The sequence below is a fragment of the Drechmeria coniospora genome, chromosome 01, assembly GCF_001625195.1.
Source record: "Drechmeria coniospora strain ARSEF 6962 chromosome 01, whole genome shotgun sequence".
NCBI lineage: Eukaryota > Fungi > Ascomycota > Sordariomycetes > Hypocreales > Ophiocordycipitaceae > Drechmeria > Drechmeria coniospora.
The window spans coordinates 10,128,185-10,150,973 of NC_054389.1; the positions used below are offsets into that span (position 1 = coordinate 10,128,185).

Here is a 22,789-nt window from a genome sequence, read left to right on the forward strand (position 1 = left end):
TGGTTTAGTTTTACACGTTGATCTGTACAGAATGTCAGTTGGCTGAGACATGGCGCACTCCAACAATTCTGCAGCAGTAAGACGTCATTTTATCGGTAGCATAGTCTTGTTATGACGGATCCTCCGGACAGATGGGTACTGTTGGGAACAAAACTACAAAATAATATCTTCGACCACGAAAAAGGGGAAGGGATATCCGCCATTGTACAAAGTACTCTGTATGCTCTTCGTGTGTAGAACTTGACGTGGAATACTCTGTACACATTCATGCTATGGAATTGTCAAAATTCGGCCTCCCACGTACATCGACAACATCCAAGCAAAATAACTTCATTTATCACGTCCACAGCGTACTCGTGCAAGGATCGCTATGTTGTACGTCATCGAACCATGCCCAAGACAAACATGATATAATGATGCCATCCGGAGGACTGCCCGTCATCGTGTGCGCAGTACGTGGCACTAAATACTATGATAGCGGTACCAGGTACTGCAACCAGGCACCAGCGCCCGTGATATAACTCTAAGCGCATCATACCTGGTGCTAATGTACCTAGCTCTACGGAATATTACAAGTATATAATACATGTATTACTTGCACTTACAGTACATACAAGTACCCTACATAGTACTGCCTACCTACCTAGTACATTACTGCAATTGCATGTCTTGTACCTCCAATACAAGCAAGTACCTAAGTATGCATGTAGTAGGTAGTATCAAGAGACATGTACAGTACGGATCCCATTTACGGTACTGTACAGTACTCACTCCGTACTCCGTACTTACTCCGTACGGATACAGTACTGCGTAATCTGTTGTCACACTATATGTACCTAGTAGACATAGTAGGTGCTATTATCATATGATGCGACATCTGTATACTTGTACGCTAAGTAAGTACCAAGTATAGTATGTTCTTAGTGCCATACAAATACTCCGTATTTCGTGCTACCAAGTTAATTACTAACCACGAGCCTACTGCTGTACCCAAGTATACTTATACTTTAGTACCTAGTACTTGGCTAGTGCCCTGTTGTTTCAGGGGATCAACAGCCAGCCCACCACCCGTCCAGCCAGCTAGGTTGTCGAAGCGACGTCAGCGTGATTACCTGGACGGACCGAAACCACTCCAGTCAGTTTTCTACACATCAACCTTGGATCGGAGCTGCTGGCTGGCCGTGTTCCTGGGCCTTCCATTTTTATGCATCTGCTTTACTGCGCTGTCTCAATAATTGCCCCGGGGCCAGGTATTCGTGCGGCAAGCGACGCGTGCACCGGCATAGGCCCTCCGTCGTTGATTTGTCACCACCATCCCAGCCATCCCAACCATCTACCGCCAAGTCGACATAGTTCCCCTTGCTATTATCTTCCGGCCGCATCGCCCCTTCTCTAGTATCGATACCTAGGAGCGGGTCCCGCCATGGATTACTCGAGCCTTCATGCCGCGACACTCCGCGATGGCGAGGATGAGGAAGCCGTCACGGTCGATACGCGCGCCCTGATCGACAAGGTCCTAGCGAGGTATTCGGGGGACTGGACGACTCTGCGAGAGCTCATACAAAACGCCGCCGATGCCCGAGCAACGACCGTCAGCGTCAAGTGGGAAACGATACCGTCGATACAAGTGCCTTTACCAAACACCACGAACCCGGCCGAGCTGCTGAAGCACACCATATCCCACCATACCCTTCGCAGGCTCGTCGTGCAAAACGATGGCCAGCCGTTTACCAGCACGGATTGGGGCCGCTTGAAACGCATCGCTGAGGGCAACCCCGACGAGACCAAGATCGGCGCCTTTGGCGTTGGCTTCTACTCCGTCTTCGCAGACTGCGAGGAGCCCTTCGTCAGCTCCGGCAGTGAAGCCATGGCCTTCTACTGGAAGGGCAACTCCCTCTTCACCAAAAAGTCCCGTCTCCCGTCGGACAAGGCAAGCCGAAACACGGCGTTTGTGCTAGACTACAGGAACAACACGACGCCTCTGCCGAACCTCCTTTCCGTCAGCCAGTTTCTCGCCACCAGTTTGACATTTGTCGCCCTGCAGCACATCGAATTTTGCATCGATGACCACAAGATACTCTCGCTGAACAAGAAACCGTCCCCCAGCATAGAGCTTCCCCTACCGAAAGATTTGGAAACGCGGACAAAGGACGGCTTCATGAAGATTGCCAATGTGGATCGCACGAGCACGCAGATCGATGCCTCCTACATGAATGTCATCGGCTGGAAGCCGCACCTAGCTGCGTCGGCCGCCAAGGGGACCGATTCGTACGGCTCGGCCGAATTGCCTTCGTTGAGATCCTTTTTCGCCCGACTTACCTCGACGACCTCCCAAGCCGGCGCCCGGTCAAAGACGCCGAGTGACGAGAGCAACACGCAACCGAAGCTGGCCGAAGATGTGACAAAGCTCAACTCATCCACGATATTCCTGCGCGCCACCTCGGCAACGATAACGACCAACATCTCGGCCTCCTTTGCCGTCGAGCTCGAGCGAGCAACAAAGAAACACCCGCCCAAGACGACGACGCTTTCCATTCTGACGGCATTCTATGACGAGACGGAGGCATCCACCTCGTTGGCCGGTGACGGTCCGCTTGCGAAATCAACCGACGTCTTCGCATCCGTCATGCCCAGCAAGAAACCTGGCGGCCGAATTTTCATCGGCTTCCCAACCACGCAGACGACAGGGGCCGGGATGCATATATCCGCACAGTCGGCCATTCCGACCGTTGAGCGAGAAGCGATCGACTTGAATGCTCGCTGGGTCAGAACATGGAACGTCGAGCTCCTGCGAGCCGCAGGCATCGTCGCCAGACTCGCCTTTGCCAACGAGATGGACAGCTTGAGCAGAAAGCTCCGTAGGACGGCAGACCCAGGGAAGAAGATCTCGAGCCAGGCCATTGCCAAGTTCTTACCCGAGGCACTCCACACCTTGAAAACCTTCACCTTTGGCGATTCTACCCCTAGCGGACAGATCGGGCAGATAATAGAAGAGGCTTTCTGGACCTGCTTCAAGAAGGCATCCATTGAGACCTACTCGAGCCAGGGCGTGTTGCAGACGACCCAGGTTCGCATCGAGTCCGATGACTTGACCTCCTTCATCGACGGTATCCCGGTCATCCCCAAGGAGTTGAAAGACGCTCCGTTTGTGCGAAAGCTGATCGACTTTGGCCTCGTCTCTCACATTACCGTCACCGATGTCAAGAGAGAGCTCGAAGCCAAAGCTCTGACAAAGGTTCAGGCCATCAATTTCATCTCATGGGCAAGCAAGAAGAGCTTGTCGGGAGAGCTTGACCCCGGAAGCCGGGCTGCTTTACTTGATGTTGCCATTGCTGCCCTTGGTGACGAGAGCGACCAGGGCGAGATTGTGGCTCTCGGAAGCATCAGGAATTTTCAGGTCATCGCAAAAATCCCCGCCCACTTGCCCATTCCGCCCACCACCATCCCGTTCGCCTTCATAGCGAGCCTGCACCCTCCCGAGTTGTGCGCCCTAGGTTGGGAGCCTTTGGATGTCGTTCCGTGGCTGAGGTTCTTGATTGAAACGGCAAGGTCGAGATCGGAGGAAGAGAGCATCACGAGGTCGCCCAAATTTGCCGTTCAGGTCCTCACAGTCCTGTCCAAGAATTGGGATACGATCAATGCCCGCGACAGGGAGTCGGCGGCAACGCTGGTCAAGAGCCACACGGTAATGCCGACAAGAATGGGCATGAGAAAACCCCACGAGTCCTTCTTCCCCTCGGTGAAGCTCTTTGACGACCTACCCGTCATCCAGGGCTGCGAAAAGGTCAAGGACAAGTTTCTGACAGCTGTTGGCGTGCGTAAGACGGTCGACCTCGATACCATCTTCACGAGACTTGTGAATGCCTCTACCGACAGCGGCCAGAAGAAATGGAGCCACGTGGAGCTCATCAGATACCTTGCCTCGGTCTCGAACGATATACCGTCCGAGGACATGAAGAAGCTGCGAGAATCCAAGATTTGCCCGGCCGAAGCTGGCCCGAAAGGGATGGAACCAACAAAGGCCACGACGAAGCTCTTCAAGGTCTCGGAACTGTTCGAGCCCAGGGACTCGCTTCGAATCCTTGGCCTTCCCATTCTACAATGGCCTGGCCCTCCTGCCAGCTTTCGCTTCAACGGCCCAGAGGCTAAATTTCTATCCCTCTTAGGCCTTCGCCCAAGCCCCTCGGTCCCTGAACTTGTAGGCATGATGTCCTCCAAGGATGAGACTCTGCGTACATCGGCCATGACCTACTTCATCGCCAACCACCACACGAACCAGTACGCATCGTTCAACCTTGGGGACACGAAGAGTGCCATACTTCCTCTGGAGGGCAGCGGGAAACTTGTCGCGCCCTCGGCCTGTTTCACGAACACAAGGGCCGCCGTGCTTGGTTTCGATATTCTTCGCCCGGATCTGCACGATCATGCCAACGTACGTTTTTTGAAATCTCTCCGCGACGACACAGCGCTGACCCTTGCCTAGAAATTTGGTGTCCACAGAGATCCTCCGATGATCGAATGTGTGAATCGTTTGCTGGCGCAGCCTCCGAAAGATTCGCGATCGGCAGCCACGCTTTTTGGCTACTTTGCCTCCCGAATTGACGAAGTTCGTGGCAATAGCCTTACGCTTCTTCGGAATGCACCCATAGTTCCTGTCACCCGATCAAGTTTGACCCGCGCCTCGGAGAAAAAAACGGGACAGTTGACCTACATCAAGCCGCCGCATGCCTACCTTGGCACATCCCTTACCTATGGCGAAATCTTTGATTTCGTTGACTTTGGTCAGCAGGCAAACGCCTTCTTGTTCCATTGCGGAGCCAAGAGCGAGCCCACGAAGCTCGAAGTTGCGCGTATGGTGTGCAGTGAGCCGGCAAGGCTGCTCGGCATCCTGCAGAGCCCCGAAAAATATCTCGATCTACTCAAGTCACTTGCCGATGTGTCCTCCGTCCTTCATCGAGATAAAGATCTTTGGCGAAGTTTGAAGACTTCGCCTTGCCTGCTTGCGTACAAAGAAATTGTTGCCCCCAGCAAGGGCGAGCTCATTGACTTGGACGATGAAGAAGCGCCGATCAAGCAGTACCAACTCGCACCAGCCAGTAAGGTTGTCGTTTTGGATGATATCATCAGCTATCGACTTTTCAAGGAACACTTGATCTGCGCACCGGAAGAGGAAGCATTAGAATCCTTCTACCTTCAGCTCGGCGCTCAAAAGTTGAGCAGTCTTGTCCAAGAAGAGGTGCGAATTGGCCAACACACACCGGATCATAAGAACGCCGAGCCTTTGAGGAAGCACGTGCTCGAGAGATCAAAGATTTTTCTGTACGAGTACAACAACGTCCGGCGTGACGCCATCAAGCACGACGCAAAGTGGCTGGAGAAAAACCTCCGCGTCGCCATGGTTCACTCCGTGGCACTACGTCGCACGCTCCAGAACCATCGCGAATCGCATACCGAAAAGAGATCTGCCGCAGGAGCCCACGAGAGGGGATCGTGGACATTATACGTGAGCGGAGCTGGACGGCCCGACATGTACCAGGTCGGTCAAGCAGTTTGCCAGATGCTCCTCAGTCGACCAAACCAGCAAGCATACCTGTTCTTCGAGCCTTTTCTCACATTAGACCTGTACGGTCTTCGCGCCCGAGGGTACAATGTTGATCGTATTCTACGAGCCAAAGCAGCGCAAGCGAGGATCGCCGAGGAGGAGAGGCGGCAAGCCCTTGAAGAGGAGCAAAGGCAGATACAGGAACGAGAGCAAACTTGGTCTCAGCAAGGAAGAGCTGCAAACCCACCCGCGGCCGCACCCGCTGCGAGAGAGATGGCAAGCACACCCGAGAAGACGAGCATGCCTGGCGCTTGGGGGTCGGATGAGCCGGCGAACGACGGCGGCAACTTGAAGAAGTACGGGGGCATATTCTCCAACCTGACCCGTCGTCTAGGGCTTGACACGAAGAACGAGGACGGTGAAGACCAGAAGCAGCTGCAGCAGTTTGTCGATCAGGATGCTCCATCCGCACCTCCCGCTGGCGTGCGGCAGCAGGAGGCCGGCGGTAGTGGCAAGCAGCCTCGGAAGGATGACGGACGAGTGACCAGCCCTGCGGTAGTCCAGCAGAATCTACTCAACGCCATCACCGCGACTCGTGCCCATGGATCCAACAGCGTCTTCTCCCAACCCAGCGTTAGCAAAGTCAAGGAACAGGCAACGTACTGTGACCAGTCGACGGCGACGAACATCACCTTTATGGCCGAGGCCTCGAACGGGATGAAGGTGTATGTGTCCAAAGACATGACCACTCCGCAGGCCGATTTCTTGTCGGCGAATATTGGGGCAGTCAATACGTTTGCCTCCTTGTTGGTCGAAGTGGGTAACATCTACTCTCTGGCTCCCCGAGTTGTTCACATCTTCTACGACGAATCGGGCGGGACGATCGCCTTCAACACCGGGGGCAGCATATTCTGCAACTTGCGATTCTTCCTTCAGCTCCACGCAACGAAGATTGCCACGGCCGGCGCGAATTCTGGCGCGGCCAAAGCCGAAGCGGCGAGCTGGTGGTGGGTGGTTTTGGCACACGAGTTGGCTCACAACTTGGTATCGCTGCACAATTCGGACCACAGTTTTTACACGTAGGTCTCGCACTCATACTTTTAACATGATTCAGATGCTGATGGATCGCAGCGAGTCGTTTATCCAGCAGTACCTCGGGAAGATGATTGCGCGAACTACACAGTGGACGCAGAACTCGACTGCTTCAGAGGAGCGCTCCTTGCCTCCACCGCCTCCTCCGCCATATACACCGAATTCATAGGCAGGGGGAAACCACACATTTGGATAGAGATTGGGGAGGATTGCGGTGCAATGTGCTGTTACATTGTATTTGATGCATTGACCTGTGTTCTTTTACGCGGGCCGGCGGGAAGGGGGTTATTTGTATATTATGAAAGCGGCAATGGATTCTTGCTGCAGCATTAGATATATTCATTACTGCGCTGGTAATGCATACACCTGCAAGCAGACTGTATAGCAAGTATTGCAATACTATGATGTATGTCCTCTGGGGTGACGGTGGTGCATCGAGACGCATGTGACCCATCACGTGACCATGGTTCTTCTCAGGTTGAGCTCCCTCATTCGCAACCACACTCCCAAAAGCCCCCAATTACCTTGTTGGCGATTCCTCAATCAGCACATTCGGTTGCCCATATCGCAAAACCTGTTCTCAGAAAACCTTTGAGCGATTCATTAAGCCCATAATGGTGCACCGTCTCGCCTTCTGGAGCTGCTTCGGTGCGTACAATGAAAGGCCGTCCCAACCAACCAAGAACCCTCTCCAGGGGACGATTTTGCATGGAAAGTTGGGAGGATCATACATGCTAACCACTTCTTTCTCTTCCTAAACAGGCCTCGCCGTGCGCTTCTGGCAAGTCGGCATCGAAATGCGCCCTTTCTTCAACCGATCCTCACTGTGGGCGTATCCAGTGTACGCGCTCGGCGGCGCGAGCTTCGGCTACTGGCTGCAAGGCGTCGACGACCGGCAGACGGCGACTCTCAATGAACGCAAGGCCTTCCTACTCGAGAAGCGGGCGCGCAAGGCACAGCGGGATGCGGAGGCGGCGGCGGCGGACTCGTGAGCACTTGTAGCGAGGACCCTTTGGTGGGGAGCGATGGCTATTATATCCAGAAGAGGCCACGATAGGACAGCGGGAGACTGGTCGGGCTGAAAAGGGAGACTGTACATATTGGGAAAGGAATCGAGAGAGGGAGGTCTGAGTTCATGGTCTTTGCGTGTACCATATTGGCGAATAGACCAACTGCGATTCTTTGGACGCCAATTGACACGACTGGGTTTCATTCACCAAGCAAGAAGTGAATGGCCATCCGTCGGGACTGGGACACGATGGTAAATCTCTACACGACCAGGGATGCCTGTCAAATATTTCATGGGCAATCGTATTCGTCAACTGTCTGCGTGGCGGATGCTACCTGAACCGTGATGCTCACAGCTCCTCCATCTTTCGCAGAATGGCCGGCACCGACTTGGGTGGGGTGTTCCCCAGCTCTGTGACGACGACGGTGATGAATCTGTCCCGGGTGGTGTCGAAAAGCAGCCGGAAGCTCTCGTCGGTGCAGTTTTCGGGATCGATCTCGTTGTAGGTGAGCGAGTCGATGGAGACTCGCTCGGTGAAGTTGATGCTCTCGCACAGAGCGGCGACGCGCACGCCCTGATCCGTGGCGGCGGCGGCAATGTCGCATGAGCCTGCGCGCGCGTACATGGCACCGTTGCTAAACATGGCCTCGGCGGCGGCAAGGACAAGTGTCGCCTCATTCATGTTGGCTCGCAGCGCACCGCTGTCGGTGGCATATACGACGGGGATGTCGGCGGCGATGAGTCTCTTGGCATGATCGATTCCCACTCGCTCGAAAGGGTCGTCGACAAGGATGACCTTGAATTTCTTCCCATCCTCCTTTGCTCGCAACAGCGCTCGCTCGACCAGGTGGTGGTGCGCATAGGTCAGGACGACCTCGTCGTTTTCGATCATGGCCGCTGCCGTCTTGACGATGACGAAGTCGGCCAAGGTGATGCGTTCCCGAATGAAGCTGTCGATAGACTGACCCAGAAGCTTCTTGGCATCCGAGTCTGGAAGGTCGATGTCAATCTTGCTGATCTGGAGCTTCAGCCAGCGGATGGCGTTGCCCATGGAAAAGCACATGGGGCGACAGGCTGTGAGGTATTCGATTTGGGGGTTGAGAACGTGCGAGGTGAAGTGTCGAGAGAATGTAGCTCCGTGGGGGGTGGTATACGAGTCTATGACCTAGCAAGAGCAAAAGTGTCAGGGACGGCCATGACGGACGAGGGAGCGGACGAGGGCAAGGGACTACCTTTTTGAACGCCAGCAGGGTCGCCTCCAATCGAGTGATGCTATCGCTCATGGCGAAGGTGGCCATTTGCTGGCCCAGAGCGAGCACGACCGGGTGGACATCCTTGTCGGCTTGCGTGATGGTTATCCGCCGGGCCATGGACAGGTGGCTGAAGGACTCGGGGATCCGGGGCTTCGTCTCCTTGACGACGGGCGGCAGCACTGACTTGGAGCCTGCTCGGTGTTGGCTCCCGACCTGATGGCCATCGTGCTTGGTCTTTTGCTTCCCGCCTTTGCCGTCAACGGAGGTTCCATGCTGGGCAGAAGCGGCGGGTGCTGGCGTCGTCACTGTGACCTTGGCCGCCGCTCTCCTCGCCGCCTTTTCTTCCTTTGCTTTCTTTTTGAGTTCGGCGTTGGACAGCTTCTTCTCCTCGGCTACTGCCTCCCCCTTGCTTGCAGGTTCCTTGTCGTTGGGCTGGGCCTTGGTGGGTTGGGCCTTGGGCTGCTGCTGCTTGCCGGCTGCCGTGTCGCCGGCCGTTGCAGGCTGGTCCTCTGTCTCCGTCGCCATGAGATGGAAGCCAAGGCGGCGGCGCGAGGGATGGTGAGTCGGGCCCGAAACGAGGGGACAAGGAGGGTGTGGCAGGAGATGCTGCCGTGCCGGTCAATTGAGGCAGAGGTTGAAAGCTCTCCGACGACAAGGTAGGACCAGACGTTGGCAACCGAGTGTGTGGCTGTGAGACAATGGGTGCGTGGTGTACATGAAAGTACTGTAAGTATATTACGGCTGCTTAGGTAGGTTCCTGAGCAAAAGTTTGAGTCAACTTAAGTAGGTGTACTTACGGAACACTTGTAATTACAGCACAGAGCAAGTACTCCATACGGAGTAGATCATAACGAAATTAGTTGAAGGCCTGCCAGCATGCACAGCGGTGCTACAGATACTGCCAAAAAAAAAAAAAAAAGAACCACGCTAGTATCAATACTCCGCACAGCGAAAACAGTTCCATCAAGAAATATTGCAGGCAAAGTACTTGTACGGAGTTCTTGGTATTAATAGGTAGACAAAGTTACCATAGCACAAACAACACAAAGTAGTTGATACTGCTATGGTTTGCAGTATCCAGTGTTCATCATCGTGGTTAGGTATCGAGACACAATGCGTTGGACAAAAAGGTACTCGGTAGCAATACGCAAAGTTATCACTAGCGGTGATAGCAAAAACAATACAAAGCACAAATAGTGCATGCTGCTACAGTTTGCAGTATCCAGTGATATCATCGTGGCTAGGTACTGAGACACCATGTTTTCCAGAACAAGTCAGGTAGCAATACTTACCCAAAGTTACCATAGCACAAACTACACACATATACTCCGCAGTGCATACCACTATTGTTTGCAGTATCCAATGTTCATCACAGTGGCTAGGTACCGCGATAATTTTTTCGTGTAATGGCAAACCATCCCCCTTTTGTTGCTGCTATTCGTGGCTCGTTAGATAGGCGTACCTAGTACGTGTACTCCGTAAATAGCAGCGACTGCACAAGTAAGTATTCCGGTCTTGGCAGATGGTCTTGTTCCGCGACAGACTTGACAGACGCATGGGCGACTGGAATAAAACTTTGAAGTTTTAATTTCATCTGTTGCTCTTTTCGGGAAGCACAGCATCCAATGCTACCGAGATTGCGGTGGTACTTACGGAGTACTCCGTACGGAGTACATGTAGATGATTTTCCACTAGCATTTAGATGTACTACATGTAGTTGTACTTGTACTTACACGTCTGTGCATGTGTTTACCGATCTACAGGTACTTGCCTGTGCCTAGCAATATATACTCTTTGCTACTACATATATGTACTAACCTACACTTGGTGGGCAGGGACCTACAAGTGCTGTGAATGCGCTCTGTACGGAGTAGTACGGAGTAGATGTGACTTGTACTCCATCTGCATCCATCAAGACGAGGTTTTATCCGCCTCAGTACAGTCCTACACTAAAGAAGCTACCTTCATGTTTGTGCCGGTGTAAACATCTGATCTACCTACTGAGATGGCAAATGGACAGCATGGCACTTCCGTCGGTCTTGTCGGGTGAAATCATGACCCTGACAAAACTTGTACGGTACCGAGTACACGTACGAGCTATCAAAATACTTTACAAGTACGGAGTACATGTACAATCTATTTGCACGACTTCAGCGTCCTGACAGATCGCCAGGGCAGCCACCACGTACTTACCCCTTGCAGCCTCCAATAGTTGAATCTTATCGACATCGGTACGGCTTCTGGTTGGCTTCTGCGGCGCCATCACCCCAACCGAGCCCACTCACACAACTGAGGCGGAAGGAGAAGGGCTGTACTGTACGGAGTACTATTTACTAAAGTTGTATTACTCCGTACTTGCCGACAAGTACTTAAGTGCCTGGCACTCCGTACTTGTACCGTACTTGGTTGAACATGTCGTTAGTAGTTGCAAGTAAGTAGTTGTAAAAGTACATGAAAGTACAATGCTTAGTACGTGGGCGCTGTACTTGAACAGGAGAGTGCCTCAAGTGTACACGTGCCCCTACTGTATTTGTACTAAAGTACATAAGTACAACTACATGTGCGTTTGTACAGCACTTGACAAGTACATTAATTACTTGCAGGAACACCAAAAATCGTTCAGGGTTCGTGAGAGGAGTACTGGTACGTGGCTGTACAGTACTTACATGCATGAGTTCAGCATAAGTACCTAGTACGGAGCACTGCACAGAGGCCTTTCCGGAGACGTACATGTTAGTACTAGGTACCTAGTAATTACTGAAGCACACCTGCACCTCGCTCATTCACATGGCTACCTAGTACGCTAATCTGTGCAGCCTGTACAGAGTACAACCATGTGTACTTACTACTGCTCACCTTGCGAACTGGTACTTGGATAGTACCGAGCCTATGGCGAGCCATGAAGAGTAAACCAAGTACCGGGAATGTAGTGTATCGCACGTACTCCGGAGGACTCCGGATTCGCGGTACCCATTCGTGCCGGCCTGCTACGTCTCCCCAAGTTCCGACGTCAGGGGCAGGACCGTTACATCGCCCCGACGCAAGCAATCGCAGGCGTCCTACGCAAGACCCAGCTTGTCGGATCTCATCGCAGAGCAGCTAGCAAAGGTTGGGACGGTCCTACATGGTGATGCTGTGCTTGCTGGATCTGACAGCCCAAGCAACCTGGAGCAGCGAGATGGCGTGCCGTGTGCGTATCCGCAACGTGAACCCGGCAGCGTGCACAAGCATGGATGTACGTGCTCTGCGGTCGACGTGCGAATCAGCGTCACTCGTGCCTCGTAATCTGCACGTCCTTTCGTTCACCTCGATGTACTGGCACGGATACACGTACGGAGCACACAGGTAGGCGATGCACCAAAGCGACAATGTGGTGTATCAGCCGCCATGAGCACCAAGGCACTGGTGGACGCATCGAAAGGTGGGTGTGGGTGCCTGCAAGCAAGTGGTTGTACTTACATGCAATACTAACCTTGCCGCATTCGATTACAGTGTGCTGTCGCCTGGCGCCAGCGACTAACGAATTGCTGCGCTTGCTTAACTCTGATTTGGCGGTGCCGACGCAGGGCGCAGGTACGGACGGGCTACCTGTAATAGTGGTACGGCACTCCACCAAGGTAGACGGTACGGGGTGCGGTGTGGTGTATCGCTGCCCGTAAGCGTACTCCGTATTGACGCTGCAAAGGACATATCAGCAGCCAGCCAGGCCTCGGTGCCCCCGCTGCAGCGCCGCCAGCAGGTCCCCGGTGCCCAGCGCCAGTGCAGTGCCTGGAATCATGCCTGAGATTTTCGCCCTCGACCCCATACGCCAACCACAACCAGACCTTCTCTGCTAGCCTTCGCAGAATTTCTTTCTCGACCTCTTCCCGTCATTCTCCCCAGCAGATCCACAAAACAACAACATTTCTTCATTCCACCACATGCACCTCCTGTCAGAACGCTCCTCAAAGTAAAGATACTCGCATCGTATCGTCGCCATATTGCCCTCCACCTAGCCCAACTGCCAAACCGATTCGACGCCATCTAGAACCGAGACGGGTCGAAGCCAACCAGATAGCACATTTTGCCACGTCCGTTCGGTCTCAACTACCCGACGCACTCGACAGCCTACCACGAGAACCGATCCTTCGCCCTCGACATCGAGCATCCCAACCCGAGCCTCCCCATCCTAGGCGACAAGAGTAGGCGACAAATTTTTTTGTTGAAATCAAACACAGACACATACCGAAGAGCAGCCGAGCTTCCAGTTCCGCCTCGCCACGTACCAGTCCCTCACCCTCACCCTCGCCTCAAGTTCCCGTCCCCGTCCTCGTCCCCGTCCTCGTCCAGGTCCTCGTCCTCGTCTCCGCCCCCGTCCCTCGCTGCCTGGCCCTCGCAAAGCCGGTTCGAGGTGCTTCTCCCCGTCGCCACGCCCCGCCCATTCGCTACCGAGGCGATCGCAAGCCAGCCTTAGTCTTCATGGATAACAATCTATGGACTCGTCGTACAAAGTATATGCTCCTGTCCAGTCCCGACCCCTGCACCGACCACGGCAGCCTCGCTAACGGTGTCGACCTTCAGCTCCGGCAAGCTTTCCCTCTCGACCTCATCGAATGGGCCAAACGGCTCCTCGGCGCCTGATCCGACCTCCCGAAGCGCCTCCTTCTCGCGGCGTCATGGCGGCGGCGACGCCTCGTCCTCGACCCTCGCCAAGGCGAGTCCCTTCAACACCCCTGGAGGGAGCGTCGCCTCTCCCACAGGTGGTGCCTCGTCTGCCTTTGGCTTAGGATCCGGCGCCTTCGCCTCCTTCGGATCTGCCAAAACGCCCAAGTCGGGCGGAAACCCGTTCGACAGCGCCATGGGCTCGGCCGCTCCGAAGTTTGCGCCGGCCAAGGACGGCGTGAAGACGGTCTCGAGGACGCCCAGCATGGCGCCCATCTCCGAGGGCAAGGTCTCGACCTCGACCTCGACCCAGCTGTCCGAGGTGCACCCGCTGAAAGATGCGTGGTCCTTCTGGTTCCGTCCGCCCATCTCCAAGGCGCACGGCTTCATCGAGTACGAGAACACGCTGCACGGCATGGCCACCGTCAAGACGGCCGAGGAGTTTTGGGAGATTTACACACACCTGAAGCGGCCTTCGAGCTTGCCCGTCGTGTCCGACTACCATCTCTTCAAGAAGGACATTCGGCCGATATGGGAGGACGAGGTGAATCGAAAGGGAGGCAAATGGGTTGTGCGGCTGAAGAAGGGCGTCGCCGACCGCTACTGGGAGGACCTGCTCCTCGCCCTCATCGGCGACCAATTCGGCGACGCCAACGAGGACGTTTGCGGTGCCGTTCTCAGCATGCGCAACGGCGAGGACATTCTCAGCATCTGGACACGAACCGATGGCGGCCGCGTGCTCAAGATTCGGTATGGTCCACCCCCCCCCCCCCCCCCCCCTCCTCCCGCGGGTGCCAAATATCATTTTCCATTCTTCCTCTCCTCGCCATTCGGCTGACACAGGACATGAAGCGAAATCATGAAGCACGTGCTCAACTTCCCAGCCAACACCCGGGTTGAGTTCAAGAGCCACGATTCCAGCATCCAGCAGCGCACCGCCATCGACGAGCAGCGACGCGAAAAGGCAGGCCAAAGCCAGGGCGAGAAGCGCCAGACGTCGAGCGCTTCCAAACAGACAGAGTAGTCGCTCGTCACTCCGGTCCTCGCATGCTTCCTCGACTTCGTTCCCTTGCGAGCCCCCCCGACCGACCCGCCGAACGCCGCTGTACACTACATAACCGAGAGCGGATGGATGCGGAGGCGGCAAGCATCCATCTGCCGTTGTCCCGTTTTGCTTTCTAGCTTGTTCCTTGTTCCTTCCTCGATCGATCGACGTCTCCGCTCGGATGCATCGTGCGTCCGCCTTCGTCTCGTCTCGTCAGCGGGCACTCGGGGCGGACGGGGAAGGATGAGACGACTACCCTTTCTACCTGGAAATGGTAGCGAGTTGGGTAGTATGTAGCGTGTGAAGTGTGGGCGCCCATGTACTACTAGTATTATCGTCTGGAGCTTTGGTTTTATAGCGCCGCGAGCGGTAGGTAGGTAGGTGGGTGTGCAGGTAGGCTGGTACCAGGTAGGGTAGCTACCTTGTTGCCAGGCCAGGCCAGGCGAAGTAGCGAAATGGCGAGAGAGGCATTGCGAACTACGTCGTTTACGTCTGTCTGTCTGTCCGTCTCTTCCTTTGCGGATCGTCAATGGGACGCTGCTGCATTGCCGTCACGTTGCTGTCGCATCAATGTCGCATCCATGTCGCCTCGTTGCGCCTCATTGCGCCTCGTTCCCGTGACTGCAACACGGCGTACGGTTCGTTCGCGGTATTATTACAATTATTATCATCTACCTAGAGCGTCCCTTGCCCAATTTGCTACTTGGCTCCCTCCGCCGCTCCCAGATTTGCAGGTACGTCTCGCCGAGGTAGAGAAGCTCGCTCTGGATCTTATCGACGAACAAGTCCTGGCACACGACCCACTGCCCCGTCGCCTTATCCTTGATCTGCGCCTTCCACGTCTTGCGCTCCTCGCCCGTGTCGGCGACGTCCTCCTTGTTGCGGACGGCTTCGTGGACGATGTTGGCCACGAGGTCGTACCAGATCGGCTCGCTTGGCGGCCACTCGGCCGGGTTCGGCTCGACGTAGGGCGACATGTCGAGGTTGCGCGCGTCGAAGGTGACGATGGTCGGATTGCGCTCCGACACGAACTTGTTCTGGGAGAAGCGCTTGACGTGGAACATGAGGTAGGGCGGCAGCGGGTGCATGAGCCGGTAGCGCTTCCGCTGGGCGTGGTGCTCTTGGCCGCGTTGACCGTCGTACTTGCCGAGGACGGTGGTGAGCGGCACCTGGGGGATGATGTTCTTCTCGAGCTCGTCCTGGAAGAGAGGGGCGGACGGCAAGTCGAGCGTGAGGAGGAGGAAGCGGACGATGTCGACCTGAACTTCGGCCGCCTCCTCAAAGCGCAGCTTGTCGCCGGCGTCGGCGCGCGCCGTGATGGCCTGGGACTCGACCCTCATCCTGCCCTGGAAGGTGCGCTGGATCATGGAGCTGCCGGGCTTCGTCTTGGAGCCACCGAGGCCCATGTGGAGGTTGTTGAGGAACCAGGAGACGAAGTCGACGGGATCGGACTGAGTCGTGAGGGTGAAACGCTTGTTGGACCGCAGCGAGATCTCCTGGAGGAGCTCGTGGGGCGATACGTGGCTCTTGAACGCGCGCGGGTTCCAGATCTTGCGGAAGAGGATGCTGCATCGTTTGACGAGCTCGGCCTTGGAGGAAAAGTCATCGAGGAGGAGGTAGTTGCGGAGGGGGGCGACGTGGGAGAGCGCCTGCACCACCACGTTGACGTAGTCGTTCTCCTTGATGTTGTTCATGCCCACGAAGCCGGGCACGTACTGATTGCCGCCGAGCGTCCAGCTCTTGCGACTGGTACGATCGAGGGCCATGACCTCGGCCTTTGCGTAGCGTGGATCAGAGACGTATTTGATGTCGTCGAGCGCCTTGCTCCGGACCTCGTAGCCCTCGGGTAGGACGTAGACCTTCTGGCTCTCGAGGTTGATGAAGACGTGATGGTCCTCTTCGAGGGCGTGGAAGTAGGCGTGCGATTTGGGGCCGCGGCCCTGAAAGTACTTGCCGCAGACGAGACAGGCGTAGACGTTGATGTTGGAAAGCGAGACGGAACAGAGCTTCTCAAAGTCAAAGTCGAGCACATGCCGATCGATGGTGTCCAAGTACAGGTCATCGTATCCTTCTGTCGGTGCGTCCTGTCGAATCGGTGCTTTGGGTGCATGCTCGTCGTCGCCGTCGTCGTCGTCGCCTCTATCCGCCTCGGCGTTTGCCCCCGTCCCACCATCGTCCGGTAAGTCGACGCCCCGGAGACCGTTCTTCAGAGTCTCGCTATTCGAATCCTCTTCGCGCAGCAGCGGCGGCGAGTTGAAATCGACAGTCCGGGACTTCTTCGACGCCGGGGACGCGATGCCCGCGAGCTCGTCGAGAGGCTCTGACGCCTGACGTTTAGCCATTCTTCCCAACTGCTGGCTCGCGAAACGTGGGCGCTCCCCAGCTCTGCGTTGGAGCGCAGGAGGACGATGTGAGATCCACGGGCCGTGTCGAACTTGTGCTAAAAACAATTAGGAATCATGAGCAACCGGTGTCGACGACTGTAGCGTACGTTGTTGGAAGTGTTGGCCTTGCAGAAAGACGTGCATCATTGTGGGGCCGCTTCTGATCCAATCCCGGCCTTGTCCATCCTTGATTAGGCGGCCTCACTGGCGGCCCTTAGCTTGCTGGGTGAGACAGGCCTTCGCCGCAGCATCCAGCGGTTCCCACACAAGCAAATTGAGATATGTTTTGATGCGGTCAATTTCATGTGCATATCATGCAGTAGCTGGACGTTTCAGTTTCCCATTGACTCGGTGTCGATGGCCTCCATGGAATTGATATTAAATTATTGACCTTGTCGTCCTGGATCAGCAGCCAAGACATGCAGTCGTGTCATGGCTCGGCGTATTGCTTCGACGACGTCGATACTCTCCCTGTCCGAGGTAGGTAAGCACGCCAACAGGTAGGGGACCTAATTGCCTTCTGCCCAGTGTCTATCTGTATATGCATGTCTACAATGTCATGTACTCGTACGCCAAATGCCAGCCGAACCAAATCACCCGCGTCGCGCCCCCTTACGCGTCCGACTCCTCCTCATCCGCCTCCTGCATGGCCACGTCGTCGAGCCCGGCCACCGGTGCGAGGCTGTCCATCTCCTGCAGGGTATATTCCACCAGGTAACTCTCGTCCACGAGCTCCTCCATCCGCTTGTAATGCCTCTCTGTGTACACCCGGAGAGCCTGCAGTACGTCCTGGAGACTCTGCTGGCCTCGTGCACCCTTCACCGAGAGGTTCGAGAACTTGGATGCAGGATAGCTCCGGATGAGCGCCGACAAAATCCGCTGCGCAACCGGCGCCGTCCGCGCGTTCGTGTTCCAATCTCGCAGTCTAAGGAGCAAGAGGAAAATCTGCTCATCCGACAGCGTGCTCAACACGTCGTCCACCGCCTTCAGTCCGCAGAGGCTGCCTTGCTCGGGGGAGCTCGTCGTCACGACGGACGTGAAGAGGCGAAGAAGACGCCCGGGATGGTTCAGCTGCAGCGCCAACGTGATGGCCTCCCTGTACGAGCCGGCGAATATGTGATTCTGAAGTTCCTGTTCCTGCTCAATCACCTTGAGAGCAGCCTCCGAGGCGGCCGCCTGCGTCTCGGCCGTCGTGTCTTTCCAAAAGGTCACGGTGGAGTCGCCGCTTCCCGAGACGATCGTGTTCGTCTCGGTCTGCACCGCCAGCGCCCACACGCGGTCCTCGTGGTTGTCCAGCGTGCACTCGGCCTCGCCCGAGTTGGCATCCCAGACCTTCACCAGGCCGTCGCCGCCGGCGCTGGCGAACAGGATCGGCCTCTTCGACTGCTCCTTCGTCTCGGGCAGGCCGAGCCAAACGACCTTGAGCACGCTGTTGGAATGTCCTTCGTAGGTCCTGATGCATGTGTAGTCGGATAAGTTCCAGAGCTTGATGCTTTTGTCGCCGCTGCCCGTGAGGATGACGCCCTTGGCCGTCATGGTCCCATCCTCTCCCTGCAGCGCCGGCAGCTTCGCGGGAGAAAACTGAACAGACCACACGCCTCGCTTGTGGCCGCGAAGGATGCCTTGGACTTCACCCTCCTCCACCGACCAGATCTTGACAGTCTTGTCTTGCGACGCGGAGGCGAAAAGATGACCCGCGTGGTGGACGTTCAGCGCATTGATATCTTTCTCGTGCGCCTTGCGCGTGAAGACGGCTCGCGATCCCGCCTTCTTCTCTTGCCGCTGCGACGTCCGTGGAATCTCCCACTTCTTGACCGTTTGGTCTTGAGAGCCCGTCAGCAGGAAGGCGGGCGGATGGTTCAGAGGGTCCGTCCGAGCCGCGGATCCATCTGCCGGCACCGTTCGGGGAAGGGCCACGGCACCAAGAGTCTCCGCATGGCCCGAGAAGGTGGCCCAGCAGACGAATGAGCCCTGCTCTGCGTCAATGCGCCAGATCTTGGCCGTGTTGTCTTTGGCACCTGTAGCGATCCAGTGCCCAGACCAGTCTATGTCCAAGGATATCACAATGTCGTCGTGACCTCGCAACAAGGCCACGTCTTGCCCAAAGTGTGGTTTTTCGGTCTTTGACCAACCGTCGGGCTTCGAAGCCTCCGACTCGACAACGGATATCAATCGGATTTCCTCCGAGTTGGTGGCGAGGGCGAGCATCGACTTGTCCGGCAAGAGATAGCCCAAATCAATAATCTCGTCGTGCGATCCGGAGATGCGGCGAAAGGGCTCCGGCTCGGCGAGAGAGGATGCACCTGCCTTCGCCGGCAGTTCGTATAGGCATATCGTGTGATCGACCTGGACGAGGGGAATGAATGGCAACCCAGATCGATAAAAGCCAGAAACGATAGCTTCCTCCTCGCTCTTTTCTGACTGCTTGGCCGTGAGTTCCACTCCCGTATCCGTGTCCCAGATGCGGAGGCAACCAGAGGATCCTGCGGAAAATGTCAACCGACCGTCGTCCACGAAGCCGACTGTCTCGATGAGCTCGAGGCACGGAACGACTCTCCGAATCTTCCACGACTTGACGTCCCACCAAATTATCGTCTTGTCTCGGCCTGCGCTCACAATCGTATCCTGCTCGGGCGAGAAGGCAAGCCCCTGGACGTTGGAGACGTGAGACTCGAGATTGGCAATGCAGCTCCTCTTGTGCAAATCCCAAACGCGAATCTTGCCATCTTGGCTGCCGGAAACAAGTCGAAAGCTAGTGGTGGTCGTGTTATCGGTGCCTTCGTCATCCGCGTCGTCATGAGACCGAGAACCTTTCTTCCCTTTCCGAGACTTCGTCACCTCTGCTCTAGCGGCAACCTCAAAGAAATGCAAGGCTGAGACCAAGACGGATGGTCCGCGAAAGGTATGAGTAACGTAGCCTCCGACAATATCCCACACCTTGATCACGCCGTCCGTTCCACCTGTCGCGAGCAGTGTACCGGTTCGGTCGACGGCAAGGACCACAACCGGCGTTGAGTGCGGCTTTAGAGTACGGATGAGGGAAGCCTCGATGGAACTGTCATCGGAAGAGCGCTTCAAGGAAAAAATTCTCAATGCTAGGGATCGAGAGCAGACAATAAGGTGGGAGCCGGAAGGTGTCACTGCGACTGCTGTTAGTGGCGCCTTGCCCATCAAGGGGAGGGTCAGAGTTGCTCACAGGTCAAGGTTGATATAGATTCTCCATCCTGTAAAGAGATCAGCCACCGCTCTAGATTTAAAAAGATGAATGCCTCAATCGTACACCCTCAATCCGAGCAAGATGTCGTCCGTTAGAAGGATCCGTCAACACCGCTTCCTCGCCAAGCGTCGAGGCCAGGATTTGAGCACCGCTGTCAATGGAGACGGATCCGCCGGTGAATATAGGCTGTATGACCCGGTCGACATCGAATGTCGTCTTCGAGGGTTGCTTCGTAGCCATCGTCCGAGCTGTTTCCGGTCTTTTCCGCCGGTAAGTTCTCGCTCTCTCACGACGACTCTCTCCCACTGGCAGCTTTCAAGGAATTTTTTGTTACTCTTTGATAAGATAACAGAACGATTTGCGGCGGAGAATTGCTTAGTCATCATATTGGCCCACTGGCTCAGTTTCCACCTTCTCAAACGGTGCAGACACCCCCCGGGTTCGGAGTGGGGTTCTCTTCTGCATCATCCATGAGTAGCTCACAAGCATGCAGTGAATTCATCTCATCGCCGGCTGCCAGTGCCGTCAACATTGGATAGATTCGCGAAATATTTCTAAAGAAATTTCCAAGATTTATCCGAGTGACGGAGAGGCAACCGATGCGTTGATTTCACCACATCTCCCCTGCAACACTCGTCATGGGTATGCTGGGGCCCTTGACCGCTCAGGCGTTGGTGAGTGGCCAGTAAATAGTACCTGTGCCTCTGTTGTTCTGCTAACGGCGATGGAAGGGCCGGTCACCCTATGACGATGTTGTGGAAGGGGAAGGCGAGGAAGATCGCAGACAGCCGGCACAACAGTATGACATTCGTGGTCGGCCGATCAACCCAGAAACCAGGCGGATGAACCGCGATATCGTGAGGTCTCACAATGAAGTCATGCTCGTTATTGGCGTTGCAGAAGCAGAGAACCCACTTTCGACCCTTGAGGTAGAATCAAAACGTCGACATGAAGACTATGAAGAAGAAATCGGTCTAGGGTTGCTTTCTTCCGCCCAGCACTGTGTCGAGGCTGTCGGCGTCTTTGGCGTTAACGGCCTTCGTCAACGTATCCTGGTGCGCTCTTTTCCTAGCCCTTGACTGACATGCACTGACATTGACAAGATCTACAAACGGTATTCTCGAATACCATTTTGGGGCCTTTTTCGACAATCTCGGAAGGACTTTTCGCTCTCTCGAGACCTCCTTGCCGGCGCTCCCACCAGCCTACTCTCCAGCTTCCTTGACCGCAATGTTGCTCGCTTGTGGGTGGACAAGAATGACATGGAACTTCCAAGACGCTGGTGTGTCTCCATTCACTATCCGGTGATGTTCTTTTGACTAAATCTGCGTACTTTCTAGTGTCAACGGCATCTGGTTCTACCTTCAAACTCACTTGAACCTTCACGTTGCATTGCAGTGCCTCGGCCTGGCAAAGAGTTCATTGCTACTCCCAAGCCCAAAGTTTTTCATTCCATTCACTGATGAATCACCCATACCGGCCCCACCACTTCCAGAGGACTTCACAGTGCCCTCGATTCTCCGTTGGGCTGGAGATCTGTCCATGTCCGCCGCACCGTTCCTCGTCTGGGCCATGACCCGACGAATGGGGCGTGACTGGAGGTTGCAAATCTGGGATCAAATGTTCAAGCGCCTACCAAGCACCTCATTTCTTGGTAAGAAGACGACGCTAACTCCGGCGACCTTGTCGTCGCCGCTGCCGCCCCCACCGTCGACAGCTCCTCATAATTTGAACAATGTAGTAGAACTAGCAAACTGGGAGGAGCCGCCAGGTGTGCAATACGGCCGAAGCTTGTTGACAGAGCCTGGCTACACCCCTACAACCGAACCCGAGTCCACGAACCAGGATGATCCCACATCCCGGCACGATGTCACGGTTCAAGTCGATTCAACTACCCAGGTAGATTCCACCGAACAACCTAGCCCCGTCGAAGCAATCCGACGGCCAAGCATATTCTCGACCAGGGGTGATGACTATGCTACCGACGATGACGAGAATGAGGGTGTTACAGCTACCCTCATCAGCTTCGACGTTGAGGCGACAGAGTCGAACGAGGCTCCAGCCGGTCTCTGGTCAGCCGAACTACGTCCTAGCGCAGCCCCGGATACGAGACCAAACTCAAGCATAACCCCCGAGTACCTAGACACGCTTCTCACCAGGCTTCCGGCACTTGTTGGAGTTCAGTTGTTCACGAATGCTGCTCTTCGCATCTTGATGGTGCCATACGAGGCCACCGCTCTTAGGCTAGTCTCCCGCACCTGGCTCCTGCGACAAGGCATCGGATGCGATGCCATGCGTTGTGCAAATTTGTTTAGCGGCCTAAGCTTGACCTCCGTTGTGAACTTGATTGGCTGCGAGATGCTGCATCTGGTTCTCTGCGGCGAAGTTTGGGCTTTATTCACAGCCATTTCGGATTGGTTTCACATGACGGAAGACGAGTGGAAAGCCGAGGAGGAGGCAAAAGACTGAGGATCGGAGCGATGGGTTTCCCTGCGACGGTCACGTCAGGAAAGTTACGCAACGGAGGAGACGAACCGAGACTGAAGACTCGTGCCACTGAGGTAATGAGACACTGAAGCCAGTGTCCAGGGCGAGATACAATTGTT

At 55.4% G+C, this 22,789-nt stretch overlaps 7 protein-coding genes across 7 annotated transcripts; 4 read left to right on the top strand and 3 right to left on the bottom strand.

Moving 5' to 3' along the window:
- Window positions 1–1,423: 1,423 nt before the first annotated feature.
- Window positions 1,424–6,803, top strand: DCS_02682 (Neutral zinc metallopeptidase; the record flags this gene model as incomplete). The annotated part of the gene is made up of 3 exons (XM_040800009.1): window positions 1,424–4,432; window positions 4,484–6,621; window positions 6,674–6,803. The coding sequence occupies 3 exons, from the start codon at window positions 1,424–1,426 to the stop codon at window positions 6,801–6,803; spliced, it is 5,277 nt and encodes a 1,758-aa protein (XP_040660892.1).
- Window positions 6,804–7,248: 445 nt separating this feature from the next.
- On the top strand, window positions 7,249–7,626 carry DCS_02683 (NADH:ubiquinone oxidoreductase kD subunit; the record flags this gene model as incomplete). Its single annotated transcript, XM_040800010.1, has 2 exons — window positions 7,249–7,282; window positions 7,397–7,626. The coding sequence occupies 2 exons, from the start codon at window positions 7,249–7,251 to the stop codon at window positions 7,624–7,626; spliced, it is 264 nt and encodes an 87-aa protein (XP_040660893.1).
- A 366-nt stretch (window positions 7,627–7,992) lies between these two features.
- Window positions 7,993–9,421, bottom strand: DCS_02684 (translation initiation factor eIF2B delta subunit; the record flags this gene model as incomplete). Its single annotated transcript, XM_040800011.1, has 2 exons — window positions 7,993–8,808; window positions 8,876–9,421. 2 exons carry the CDS (start codon window positions 9,419–9,421, stop codon window positions 7,993–7,995), a joined length of 1,362 nt encoding a protein of 453 aa, XP_040660894.1.
- Window positions 9,422–12,283: 2,862 nt separating this feature from the next.
- Window positions 12,284–14,561, top strand: DCS_02685 (eukaryotic translation initiation factor 4E-4; the record flags this gene model as incomplete). Its single annotated transcript, XM_040800012.1, has 5 exons — window positions 12,284–12,317; window positions 12,924–13,077; window positions 13,132–13,386; window positions 13,457–14,287; window positions 14,390–14,561. 5 exons carry the CDS (start codon window positions 12,284–12,286, stop codon window positions 14,559–14,561), a joined length of 1,446 nt encoding a protein of 481 aa, XP_040660895.1.
- Window positions 14,562–15,253: 692 nt separating this feature from the next.
- DCS_02686 (U4/U6.U5 tri-snRNP-associated protein 2) lies at window positions 15,254–16,924 on the bottom strand (the record flags this gene model as incomplete). The annotated part of the gene is made up of 1 exon (XM_040800013.1): window positions 15,254–16,924. One exon carries the CDS (start codon window positions 16,922–16,924, stop codon window positions 15,254–15,256), a length of 1,671 nt encoding a protein of 556 aa, XP_040660896.1.
- Window positions 16,925–17,578: 654 nt separating this feature from the next.
- DCS_02687 (small nucleolar ribonucleoprotein complex subunit) lies at window positions 17,579–20,423 on the bottom strand (the record flags this gene model as incomplete). Its single annotated transcript, XM_040800014.1, has 3 exons — window positions 17,579–20,106; window positions 20,163–20,190; window positions 20,247–20,423. 3 exons carry the CDS (start codon window positions 20,421–20,423, stop codon window positions 17,579–17,581), a joined length of 2,733 nt encoding a protein of 910 aa, XP_040660897.1.
- A 398-nt stretch (window positions 20,424–20,821) lies between these two features.
- DCS_02688 (uncharacterized protein) lies at window positions 20,822–22,652 on the top strand (the record flags this gene model as incomplete). The annotated part of the gene is made up of 3 exons (XM_040800015.1): window positions 20,822–20,857; window positions 20,915–21,238; window positions 21,582–22,652. 3 exons carry the CDS (start codon window positions 20,822–20,824, stop codon window positions 22,650–22,652), a joined length of 1,431 nt encoding a protein of 476 aa, XP_040660898.1.
- Between the last annotated feature and the right edge of the window lie 137 nt (window positions 22,653–22,789).